Source organism: Sesamum indicum, linkage group LG1, assembly GCF_026168435.1.
Source record: "Sesamum indicum cultivar Baizhima isolate 11 linkage group LG1, ASM2616843v1, whole genome shotgun sequence".
Taxonomy (NCBI): Eukaryota; Viridiplantae; Streptophyta; class Magnoliopsida; order Lamiales; family Pedaliaceae; genus Sesamum; species Sesamum indicum.
In genome coordinates, this window is record NC_142657.1 from 15,655,825 (window position 1) to 15,669,055 (window position 13,231).

Sequence of the window (13,231 nt, forward strand, 5' to 3'; positions counted from 1 at the left end):
ATGATCCAATTGATATCTGAATTTTTTCATAAACATCAAAATACTTTTTGCTTAAAATATTTTTAAAAACATCACTTCCTACCCAATCTATTAATTCTCAATTTTAATTATTGAATGAATATTTTTATATACTAAACTAATTTACTTTATTACTCATTGTTATCATTTAAATTGTTATAATAGTATAGTTTATTTAATCATATGACTTTATTGTGATTTAAATAAATGGATATATATAAAAATTAAGTTAGATTAAAGGGGTAATTTTGTTATTATGAAATATTTTAAATAGAGATATGCATCTATTTGACTTTTACGTAAAAACTCAAGTAGCAATTGGATTATTTATAAAAACTTATGTATCAATTCAATATTTATGAAAAAACTCATGTATCAATTTAATAATAATAAAAAACTCGGGTATAAAATAAATTTTAGTCCAAAAAATAGTGATAATAGTAATTAACTAATAAAGTTCATCCCAAAATAGAAGAGTTATATTTAGAGAGTGTTTGCGCAAGTTTCGAAAAAATTGTTTTTTAGCTTATGGTTTCAATAAAGTACTTTTGAGGTGTTTGGAATGTTAGCTTCTGCTTTTAAAGCTAAAAAAAGAAATATTTTTACACTAGAAAGTGATTCTAGTTGCTTTGGCTTTTCTGTAAATAAATTCAACTTCATTATTTACTATTTTACAAATATTATAATAATCTTAATTCAACTTTTATATTTTTACCTTATTTTTAAGATTAAATATTTAAAGTTGATATTAAAATTTTTAAATAATTTGAATAAATTAACAACAATCAAATTTACACTTGTGCATATAATATTTTAGAATTTTTATTTTTTATATGCTATATCACCTAACTATATTAATCCTACATCATTAAAAAATATAAATTAAACTGTTATGATTAATTAAATAAATATTTTTTTTTAACCATGCAAATTTAATTGTTGTGTACAAATCAATAATTCTATTACTTAATCGGAGCATTATTATATTAAACATTCACTTTTTCTATTAATGTTTCAAAAAAAGTTAATTATGAAATATACTAATAGAAAAAAATTTATTATTTTTTGAAGAAAAATTATTATTATTGACAAACAACAAGTACAAATATAAGCAAAAATAATATCTTTTTAGATAAAATAATCTTTAATCGATTAAATTTATTTTAGAATAATTTTTTCGTTAATACTATCCAATTTAACTCTTATATATTTTATACCAACAGTGCCCAGTTTTAACTTCCAATATTTTTCTATAACTATCCAGGGCCCACTAAATCTAATCCCATTTGATGTCAAAAATTGAGGGCAAAAATGAAAAGAGAAAAATACACAAAGCTCCTTTCAATGTTTATTGTTTGAGCTGTCTGATTTTCCAACATTATTTACTCTTAAGGGAGGGGACCAACCTATAAGTTGCTATATGTAGAGGATGTTTGGAATTTATAACATATTAAATTTTATTTTAAAAATATTTTTTTCAAAGTAATTTTATTAAATAAGAAAATGAAGCTTGTAAATTGTATTGAATGCAATTTTACAATAATGGGACCAATTTAATGATGTTATTAAGTGTATGAGTTGTGGTCGTTATGGTTTGGACAACATATGGTGATACGTGCATGTTTCGTCTTATAACTGAATCAACATCTCTTAAGTGTAAATGTCCGTGTGTGTGTGTGTTTTAATTATGTTTGACTTTTTACTCCACAGTCGCTTTTGGGATTAATTTCTACCATGATCATCATATTTTGATAAAGAATACAAATGTATAGCTTTTAATTCAACTGCAATCTAATTACCGATGTGTACCCACTAATTTCTACTAAAACCACTTGACACGAGGTTAATTTGAAACTTGGAGTTTGTGAACACAAACATCAAAATTCTTTTTTCTAAAATCAATTATTTTATAATCAATTATACATTGATTAGAAAAAACCGACATTTATATAGTTGTGGTATTCAAACCACACATAAAAGAGATAGCTCATCATTGTAAGGGAGATTTTAGAGATTGAAAAGTGATTTCAAAACGAATCCGTACGGATTATGTTTTAATTTGGAAGACCAATTAGGGCCGTATTCCTACCACCACCCTTAATTCAATTGTGGGCGTTACACTCCGTTGCAGCGAGACTCACGATGTTTATTGTTATCCAAATACGATAACCAACCATCTTAAAAATCATGTCAGTTGTGAGTGTTGGTCTTAAAAAATATATATTTTTATTAGGGCCATTTATGGGCTGCGAAGCCCATGAAGTGTTTGGGCTTACGAATGCTCTAATTTTCCTGGATTAGGATTGGATTTGATGGGCCTATACCTATGGGACAGGCCGAACTTAAGTATCTAGGAAGAAGCAATTTACAGAATATTAAAGGCCCAATTAAAAAAGGCCCGGTAACCCACCAATCCTACCCGCCAACACCTGAACTTTGACCCGTCACCTTTTTAATTCTATTCTAAATTTTATCATGATTATTTATTTTAATTAAAATCGTACACCTCTAATATATATACTAATTGTTATAACACGCCGTCCATGCATGCATATAATAAATAATTATTTATATTTAAATATATTATAAATAAAAATAAAATATACAAACCAACAAATCACATTTAAAAAAATAAATTATTTTACGAACTACAGTTTGTGAATAAAACTTTTATATTAGTATTGATATAGAGATAGTATAGAAAATGACTAAAAATATATGAGGATATTTTTAATATTTTAAAAAAATTAATGTCGCCATATAAGAAATCACCATTTATTTTTTATATGTAAAAAGACGCGGCTGGGAAAGGCAGCAAATTGCTTATGCATACAAAAGAAAAGAAGCAAACAATCGCAACTGCCTTACCATTTTAAAACGGTGGGACCCATTAGAAAAACAGGGGCATTTATGGAATTCATTTCATTAAACAAACGTTGTGAACTGGCGACTACTCATTATGGAAGTGGGGAGTAATCTTGTCAACTCATTTTGCGCATCCTGGCCCCGGAATCTTATGTAAGTGATTGCATTCTGTGAGCACTTGGTTCTTGTTGCAATGATTACTATGTTTTGTTAATGTCAATTGAATATTACTCTTTACACATAACCCATTTTTTGTTAGGATTTAAACAAAAAAATATGATGTTAGTAAAAGAAATTACATAGGTTTTCAATTTTACCTCTCATTTAACATTTTCACGTAATAATTTTACATTTATAAGAGAAAGATGTAATGATCTTATATATATATATTTTTTTTTCTTTTATTATTGGCACGATTGTCTGATGTAGGGTTCAGATGTTTGTGTGGCTAAAGCTTTGATAATCTCTTGGAAGGTTACTCTATGAGAATCGATTTTATTAATTACGAGGAGTTTTTACCCTTGTTTTTTATGATTTTGAAATTTTTCTATTTGCACAATGTCCTCTTTTCTGTCCTAAGTGGGGTTTTACCAATGGTTGCAACTTGGCTTACATGGAAGCATTTTAAAATTAGGGTTAATTACATTTAAACCTCTTCTTGAAATTACAAAATTGCGTTTCAACAATTACACTTACGTCCCCTCCGAAAATTCAATATTTACACCTAGACTTCTTTTGTTAGAGTTTCGGTGAATAATGCTGACGTTAGTAAAAAATTACACAAGTTTTTTTTTTTTTAATTTTATCCTTCATTTAATATTTTCGTGTAATAATTTTGTAGTTAAAAAGGAAAAAATATAATGATGGTAACCCTACTCCATGTATAGATATTATATTTTTTCATTTATAAGTACATAAATATATATGTAAAAATATTAAATGAGGGACAAAATAGAAAATTGAAATAATTTCTTTCACTAACATAAGTATTTTTCATCAAAACCCTAATGGAAGACGGTCAGATATAAATGAAATTTCTTTGAAAAAGGTGTAAGTGTAAAACTTAATTTTTTAAATAAAAAGTAAAATTTTATATTTTTTAAGGGGTCTAAGCGTAATTAACCCTTAAAATAATGAACCTTATCTTGCCAGTCTTGAAAGAAAAAAGGAAGGAGAGCTGCATTGTAGTTACCCGGATGAATCTCTTGGTCCTTAAGTAAATACTCTTTATAATAAAGTGAACTAAAAGGTAATTTGAGCATCCATCTAATATGGTTAGTTTGTTTGCAAACACAAACGCCCCAGTGGGGTTGCATTTGATTCTTTTTTCCGAGGTGTAGTTAGGGGGAAAAATGAGCTAAGCTCGGCCAAAATTTCAGGCACGAACTTGATGAGCTATGTAGAATTTGGGTGATTGATGCTCTAGTTTTCTTGATGGGCATCCACCTACTGGATCACTAGTACTTCCCACCCACCGCATCTAAATGCTCTCCCTCCACTTTCAGCAACCACACCTCCAACCCCCCTCCTCCTCCTCACCTACCAACAATTACCACGCAGCCTTAATTTCGGTAAGATTGCGATTTATGAATCTTGGGAGTGGCTTAAGGCGCCGTTCCCTTCCCATTTAAAATTCTCACCCAAATTATCCACGCCCCAATAAATTTATAGAAAATTGAGGGCCGAAAACGATAAAAAGAGATTACTTATTAGGGTTAAATATAATTTACCTGCCCGTGTTAATGAAAATATTCAAAAAAAAGTTCTTGAATTTGGCCCAATTTTAGGGGCATTACAGACATTAACCAAGGCATAAATTGGGACACAATGGGCACACTGCAAACGATTTTTAATCATTTGCATGTGGATATGGACATGGACAGATTATTGTTATCTGCCCACATTGGGCTGGACCGAGGATGGATGTTTTGTAAATGACTTAAATGCCCTTAGTAATCGGCCAAAAATCCAGTTGACTTCCTCCACTCATCAATTCCTTTCCCTCTCCAATACACCACCATTCTTATTTTTGATTTTTTTAAAGATAAAAGTGCAACACAAACACTTTTTAGTATTATTGCAATGTTCTTAGTTAAGTGGCATTACTGCTTATTTTACTCTTATTTATTAGCGAAAAGCTTAATTATGCTCTCTATCTTATTAAAAATATCTATTTTTAATTTCTTTTACCTGGAAAAACATGAAATATTTTGAAACAATTTTTTATTTTAAAAAAGGTATGTCAATAAATATTGAGATACTTTTTATATTTTTTTTGTAACTATTCACAAACTGTAATGTTAATATGGAATAATAATACTCTTATTAGTCTTATTTTGTATCCCTTCAACCTTATACAAAATTATATTATCACACGGGATACCACACAATACAATATGTCAAATTGAACAACATATAAATAAATGATGGGATTAATTATTATTGTCTACTATCTCAACCAATCCGATGATGCATAATCCATCGTACAAACCAAACCAGGCCCATATGTCATACTATGTTAAGATTTAACAATAAATCAGTCTGAGAAAGCGAAAGAAGAAGAAATGAGGAGGTTAGTTATTACAGTTGCAACTTCTTGCATGTCTATTCCTGCCCAAAAAAGGCAACATTCGCAACGACAATAACGGATTTCCCATAACTCCATCCTCTTCCTGAAACAAATCACTGCTAATTCTTGAATGCATGAACAGCCATGGATATTACATCTTAAGCACCTTTTTTTTTCTTTTCTTTTTCCTCTTATGGCCATTATTCATGTTCTTGGATCATCCATTTTTTTCTATGTTTTTCTGCTCAATTTTCCTATCATTACAAGCTCAGTTTCTGAATCTGAAGCTCTTTTGAAGCTCAAAGGATCATTCACGAATGCAACTGCTCTTGATTCTTGGCGGCCCGGAACAGAGCCCTGCGCCAAAGTCAAGCCATGGGTTGGCGTAATTTGTGACAACACCGTGGTTTCGGCCCTTCGACTTGGAAATTTGGGCCTGTCGGGGACGATAGATATTGAGGCATTGGCTTCTCTTTCGGGCTTGAGAAGTATTGGTTTCATGTCGAATGCATTTTCAGGCCCGATCCCGGAGTTCCATCGGATGGGCGCTTTGAAGGCGTTGTTCCTTTCCAAGAACCAATTTTCAGGTGAGATTCCAACGGATTACTTCACGAAATTGTTGGGGTTGAAGAAGGTTTGGTTATCGGGAAACAGGTTTTCGGGCCCGATTCCATCTTCGTTAGGCCAGTTATCCCATTTGATGGAGTTGCATCTCGAGGACAATCAGTTTTCGGGCCCAATTCCTTCACTCGTGCAGCAAAGTTTGATCTCTCTCGACCTTTCTAACAATGACTTGGAGGGGCAGATCCCTTCAAGCATGGCGAAGTTTCCCGCGAATGCATTTAAGGGGAATCCCGGGCTTTGTGGTGGGAGTCTTGGAAAGCCCTGCAACACGTCTGTGCAATCATCAAATATTATAGCAGAAAACAATGGTCCCCGACGAACCATATTCATTTGGGTTCTAGTCGCATCAGCTGTCCTGTTTCTGCTAATGGCAGCCGGGATATTCGTGCTCAAACAAAGGCAAGATAGGTTTGACCTGGTGATCGAAGATTCACCTAGTATAAGTGCATCAAGCATAAGGAAGAAGGATTTTGACACAGGCCGGGATGGACTCGGCTCAGGCCATCGGATAGGGTCCAGCCAGAAAGGGTCGTCAAGATTTGCAAGAGGGGTTGGGGATATAGTGATGTTGAATTATGAAAAGGGTGAGTTCGGATTGGCTGATATGATGAGAGCAGCAGCTGAGGTGCTTGGGAATGGCTCTTTGGGTTCTTCATACAAAGCCACTATGGCTAGTGGATTGACAGTTGTGGTGAAGAGAGTAAAGGAGATTCCTAAGATGGGGAGAGATCATTTCGATGCTGAGATGAGAAAGCTTGCGAGTTTAAACCATGAGAACGTATTGCCACCTCTCGCTTATCACTACCGTAAAGATGAAAAGCTTTTTGTCTATGAGTATCAACCCAAAGGCAGTTTACTCTTTCTGTTGCATGGTATGTACGACGTTTCTTTGAATGGGAATACTTTGGCGTAATCGAGCATTTGAGGTATCGATTACTGAATGAGCTCTTTCTTTGCCATTTGTGTTTAGGTGATCGAGGAGTAGCTCATGCACAGCTGACCTGGCCTGTGAGATTGAAGATAATTCAAGGGATAGCCAGAGGATTGGGCTATCTTCATTCTGAACTCTCTTTACTCGACTTGCCCCATGGTGACCTCAAGTCGAGTAACGTTCTATTAACCCCAGGATTCGAGCCTTTGCTCACAGACTACGGATTCTGCGCCTTGGTCAGCAGCAGCCACGCCGCACAAGCACTGGCCGCGTATAAGTCTCCAGAAGCTGCGCTGGATCACTCTATATCACCAAAGTGCGATGTTTTCTGCCTGGGAGTCATAATTCTCGAAATCCTTACAGGGAAGTTCCCATCTCACAATCTCAGCAATGGGGAAGGCGGGACGGACCTAGTCCAATGGGTGCGATTGGCTGCTTCTGAGGGGAGAGAGGCCGATTTGTTCGATCCAGACATTATGAGCACCAAAGCTATAATACATCAGATGGAGCAACTCCTCCACATTGGTGTTGCTTGCACGCAGAGCAACCCTGATCATCGGTTGGACCTCGCAGAAGCCATCAGCAGAATAGAGGGCTTAAAGCCAGTAGACACGAGTTATCAGCAAACGGAAATGAACCATGTTCTGCCACCGTCTGCCGAAGCATATGGAGTAGACCATCACAACAGGCGTTCAGCCAGACGGTCTGACATCATTGTGCATCAATCACGCAATAGTAGTATTGATTTGGATGTATCTTGACTAGTTCCCTAGCATGAATATGAGACAGAATAGAATGGTCAGCACTTTAGAAACAGTAAGCGGAACGACGTTCCCTCCACTTGTGAGCAAGAATCAGGTTGCTCTTTTAGGTTGATAGGATTAAAGTAGCCACAATGTACACATAGGATTAAGTGATAAAATGAAGAAGAAAAATCTGAGGGGTGGGGGGGTTTAGAGGGTTCAGTTGATAGGAAAAAAAGTGGTTCGTTGGATTGTTTTCTGAGAGTCGATTCAACAGCCTCCTGATGTGTACATAGTTTGGAGTTAATCAGAGCTGAGAGGTGATGGAAATCTCATGCTATTCTCTACACAAATGCTCTCTCTCTCTCCAAATACACCGTTATCGTGTGATTGATTCAATTTGACCAAACACATCGATATGGATAAAACATTGTTGTGGTATATCTGTATATGCAACTGTCTTTTATTGGCAGCTCACAGAGGTTTGGTCCGGAAGTTGTGAGGGGCTCCAAGTTTGATCTGATGTGTGAGAAGTGAGGAGTAAGATTTCCAATTGTTGTTCCAACTCATTGACAGTTTCATTCAGGGCACATCTCATTACGTACAGCTGGATCATTAATGATTGGAAAATGCTCTAATTTTTCCTAACTAAAGTTGTCAAAACCTATCATTATGTTTATATATCTATTAAATAAAAGTGTAATAAACTCAACTCTCAATAAAATATAAAACACAGTGGCACGTCCTCTATTAAATATTTAGTCCACACATCTCTCCTATCTTATATATATATATATTCTAATGAAATATTTATATTAATTCAGATCAAGGTAAGTAATGACGTGAAAAATTGAGTTTGATGGTTTTAAATGGACTCTACTTTTTATTCTCAATTTGGATGATAAATATTGGGATCGCAGAGTTAGGTTCGGTTAGATAATGAAGATCTGATTCTAGGTTATATTCAGGAAAGATCCGATGTAGTTTTATACGGATACTGTCAGGAGATAAAATATATATAATCCAGAAAATTGATTGATTCACCCTTTGTTCTAACTTGGAAAGTACTCATAGATACTATCGAGATCAAGGAAGAGGTGTTTTGAATTAATCAATGAAGTGCATCTTTCACTTCTGAATCCCAAACAATTCGATTAGGGGTCAGTACACAAAGATTTAAGGTCATACCTCACAGTAAAAAATACATATATGTCTTATGAAGCCACAAAATATTTATAAGAGTCGGTGTGTTAGAGGGTATAGGGATCCACATAGTGTTCTGCTCTTAAATGTTTATGTTGTCCGATAGACCCAATCTGAACAAAAAAATGCAGATTCTTATAATACTTCATAGGTATTTTGAAAAAGGCGATTTGATGTTATAGGAGTTTTCAACTGTGTAACCCCTGTCGTATAAATTATTAAACAGCAAAAGAAAAATCTATTTTGGTGAATATCTTATTATAATTTATTGTGTTAGAGCAATTTTAATTAGGAGTAATTAGTACAAAAATAAGAATCTTTGCAGGAGAAGTACTGTGTATATGCAGAGCAGTGTTGCGTACGTGCGAGTATGCATGCACGTGAATCTTGACATCTAAGTTGACTTCATTAAATTTGATTCCTTGTTTTTTTTTTTTTTTTTAAATCACATAATTATATAATATTTTAATAAATAGACCAATTGATTCAATAATACAACAATACTTGATATCACATTCATATAAAATAATTATAATGAACTCACAAATACCCTGATAGGATTCGATCAATAAAAATGAGCAATTATATCTATATTTTGAAAATTAAATAATATATCGTTTTAATCGATATAGTAATAAATTATATAAAAAACAAATACTCATATATGTGATAGAATTTAAACTTATGACTTCGAATTTATTGTAAGACTCATCCTCAACAACTAGGCCGAAATATATTTTTTCTTTATTAGGATCTTTTAAGAAATTGTTTTTAAATAAAATAAAATAAAATACATATATTAAAAAAATAGGAAACCAGAAAATATTACCGCGCCACTCCGACTGTACAAACAAAAGTTAAAAAGAAAAAGGAAGGGAAGCAGAAGAAATCAAAAACCCCACAAGCCCTCCATTTTCAATTCTTTGTTTCATTTTCATTTTCATCATCATCATCATCACCTCTCCATTTTTCAGGAATCAAAAAAGAAAAAGAAAACAAGTAATTAAATATTGTTGCCCTCCATGGAACCGCCGGAATCAACCGCCGCAGAGAAAATAATCCTCCAGTGGGATTCCACGGCGTCGGAAGATGCTCGTGAAAGAATGATCTTCACCGGTGACCGTCAGGAAATCGACCGTTACCTTGACGCAGTCGACGAGCTCCAGAAGGCCATGTCCTCCGCCACTTTGTCTGATTCCTCATCCACCACCTCCTCCGCGCTCCAGATCGCGATGGCTCGACTCGAGGACGAGTTCCGCAACATCCTCCTCTCCCACACTTCCCCTGTCGAGGCCGACTGGCTCACGGAGTCAACTCAATTGGAGTTCGCTTCTCAGGAATTTGAGTTGAAAGAAGAGATCGCTGAAAGTAGCTCCGACAAACAGTTGGAGCATCAGGAGAGCAACAGTAGCTCCACGAGCAGCTGTTACAAGACTACTAGCAGTATACGAGAAGTAGATCTTATACCCAGCGATGCCGTCTACGATCTCCGCTGCATCGCGGAGCGGATGATCGCCGCCGGATACTTGCGTGAGTGTATTCAGGTGTACGCGAGCGTGCGCAAGTCTGCGGTGGACGCGAGCTTGAAGAAGCTCAACGTTGAGAAATTGAGCATCGGCGATATACAACGACTCGGGTGGGAGACGCTGGAGACGAAGATCCGGCGTTGGATACGGGCTGCAAAGATATGCGTCCGCGTGCTCTTTGCGAGCGAAAGGAGGTTGTGCGAGGAGATATTCGAAGGTTTGGGAAATTCAGCAGATGATGCTTGTTTTATGGAAACTATTAAAAGTCCTGCTATTCAGTTGTTTAATTTCGCGGAGGCGATTAGCATTAGCAGGCGGTCGCCTGAGAAATTATTTAAGATATTGGATTTACATGATGCTTTGTCCGATTTATTGCCTGATATTGAGTCTGTGTTTGAGTCGAAATCGAGCGAATCCATTAGAGTACAAGCTGTTGAGATATTATCTAGGTTAGCTGAGGCTGCGAGAGGGATACTATCGGAATTTGAGAATGCTGTGCTCAGGGAACCTTCAAAAGTACCCGTTCCTGGAGGGACGATTCATCCCTTGACTAGATATGTGATGAATTATATTAGTTTGATTTCGGATTATAAACAGACATTGATTGAATTGATTGTGTCGAAGCCCTCAACAGGGTCAAGGTATTCAAGTGATCCGAATGTACCAGATATGGATCTTTCCGAATATGAGGGGCAGACTTCAACTTTGGCGCTTCATTTGATCTGGATTATTGTGATTTTGCAATTCAATTTGGATGGCAAGTCCAAGCACTACAAGGATGCTTCCTTGGCTCATTTGTTTATGATGAACAATGTCCATTACATTGTGCAGAAGATTAAGGGGTCCCCGGAGTTGAGGGAAATGATTGGAGATGATTATTTGAAAAAGTTGACTGGGAAATTCCGGTTGGCTGCTACCAACTACCAGCGGTCAACCTGGGTCAGGGTGCTGCATTGCTTAAGAGACGAGGGTTTGCATGTAAGTGGAAGCTTTTCTTCTGGTGTGTCAAAGAGCGCTTTGAGAGAGAGATTCAAAGCCTTCAATGCTATGTTTGAGGAGGTGCATAGAACTCAGGCCACATGGTTGATACCTGATACTCAGCTCCGCGAGGAACTTAGGATTTCCATATCGGAGAAGCTTATCCCAGCTTATAGATCATTTCTTGGAAGGTTCAGAAGTCATATTGAGAGCGGGAGGCACCCAGAGAACTACATCAAGTACTCAGTTGAGGACCTTGAGAATGCAGTATTGGACTTCTTTGAGGGATACCCAGTGTCCCAGCATCTGAGGAGAAGATCTGAGTAAGAGAACTGGAACTGAGTTTTGCCACTTAGAATATAGGACACGATTCTTTTAATTTTTTGCGGAGTGTTCTGGGATGAGGTTCTTCTTCTTCTTGGAAATCAATTGCAATATCTTGATAGAGACCAGATATGATATTCTGATGGTAGATTTGATCAGTAAAGGACAAACGCCGGTTCTAACTGCTCAGAGCAGCATATGCCTCTTCCAGAATGCGTCCGCCTGTAAGCATGTGTTGTCTGTACCTCCTCAGCTTCTAGATTTTGTTTCATTCATTTATATGGGAATTCTTGTATTTGTTGTATTGTTGAATATTCTTATGCAATTATGATCAGTGAAGAAAAGAATTTAAGTTAGTCTTGATGATTTTCAACTGACTAATAACAATTGTGTTTGAAATATTAGATCTGAAGGAACTGAGCATCTCTCTAGCTCAAATGGCCATAGATGCTAGTTTAGTTGTAACCGGCGTGTTGGTTTTTGGGGTTCCTTAGTTCATGTTTATTGCTGTAGAATTTACTGAAATTTCTGGGTCATTATTGCTTCTTTAAAATTACATATATTTGCCTCTGACTTGTTTTAGTATATTGCTTTCTGCAAAACTATAAATAATTCTGGAACTTGTTTAGTTGACTCACTTATTCACTTTTGGCAGTAGGCTTATTGGCAGCTGAAACGGATAATTAGACTTGTTACCTGTATCTAGATTTTGAGGACTATGAACTTGAGAGAAAGGATTGGAACTTATTTGCTTAGATGCATATTTTATAGGGAGATAGAATAAATTCTGTTTCTGGTTAGCCGTAAGCAGTTCATTGGAGCTTCATCATTACATTTGAAGTAATTAGACATTATCATGTTAATGAGGTTTGCTAAGTAATGATACAAAATAACCCTTCCCCGAAACTGGAAAATTTGATCAACTTCTTCACTTTCCAAAAAGGAAAAGATAGGCCTCGATGACACTGTCAATCTCAATCCTTGAATTTTTCCTAAATGGAAGCTCCAAGCAGGGGATAAAAGCTTTTCTTATGTAGTCATCTGAACTGTTCTTTTAGCTCAAATTTCTCTTTCATGGAGAGAAGGATATATGAGAAGAACAAATAGGAGGTTAAGAAATGATGTGTAAATTTCTAAGGAATCGTTATTGCTGAACCGACTTGAGCCGTCTTTTTTCATACTTGTAGAGTTGGCTAGCATGTCTGTCTTATGATATAGGTATTTATTTCAATAGAGACTTGAAGGTTAAATTCTTGAGCTTGTGTCCCACACGAATAGACGACTAAAACCAACTCTTTCATACATATCACCACCTATTGTTATGTTATTTGGTCCCTTGCGGATTACGTTGCCTGGACCCAAAATCCCTAAGCATTAGAGATCTCTTCTTGGCTTCCACATCTGACTCTTCACAATACCGGGTAGATGACTGCATGTTCATTACAGTTTC

The 13,231-nt window shown here is 35.7% G+C and overlaps 2 protein-coding genes across 2 annotated transcripts; both read left to right on the plus strand.

Annotated features, from left to right (window-relative positions):
- The first annotated feature begins 5,475 nt into the window (after positions 1–5,475).
- On the plus strand, positions 5,476–8,310 carry LOC105163037 (pollen receptor-like kinase 3). The gene is made up of 2 exons (XM_011081246.3): positions 5,476–6,948; positions 7,047–8,310. The coding sequence occupies exons 1-2, from the start codon at positions 5,583–5,585 to the stop codon at positions 7,766–7,768; spliced, it is 2,088 nt and encodes a 695-aa protein (XP_011079548.2). The 5' UTR covers positions 5,476–5,582; the 3' UTR covers positions 7,769–8,310.
- A 1,501-nt stretch (positions 8,311–9,811) lies between these two features.
- Positions 9,812–12,180, plus strand: EXO70D3 (exocyst subunit exo70 family protein D3). Its single transcript, XM_011081258.3, has one exon. It carries the CDS (start codon positions 9,976–9,978, stop codon positions 11,782–11,784), a length of 1,809 nt encoding a protein of 602 aa, XP_011079560.1. The 5' UTR covers positions 9,812–9,975; the 3' UTR covers positions 11,785–12,180.
- The last annotated feature ends 1,051 nt before the right edge of the window (positions 12,181–13,231 follow it).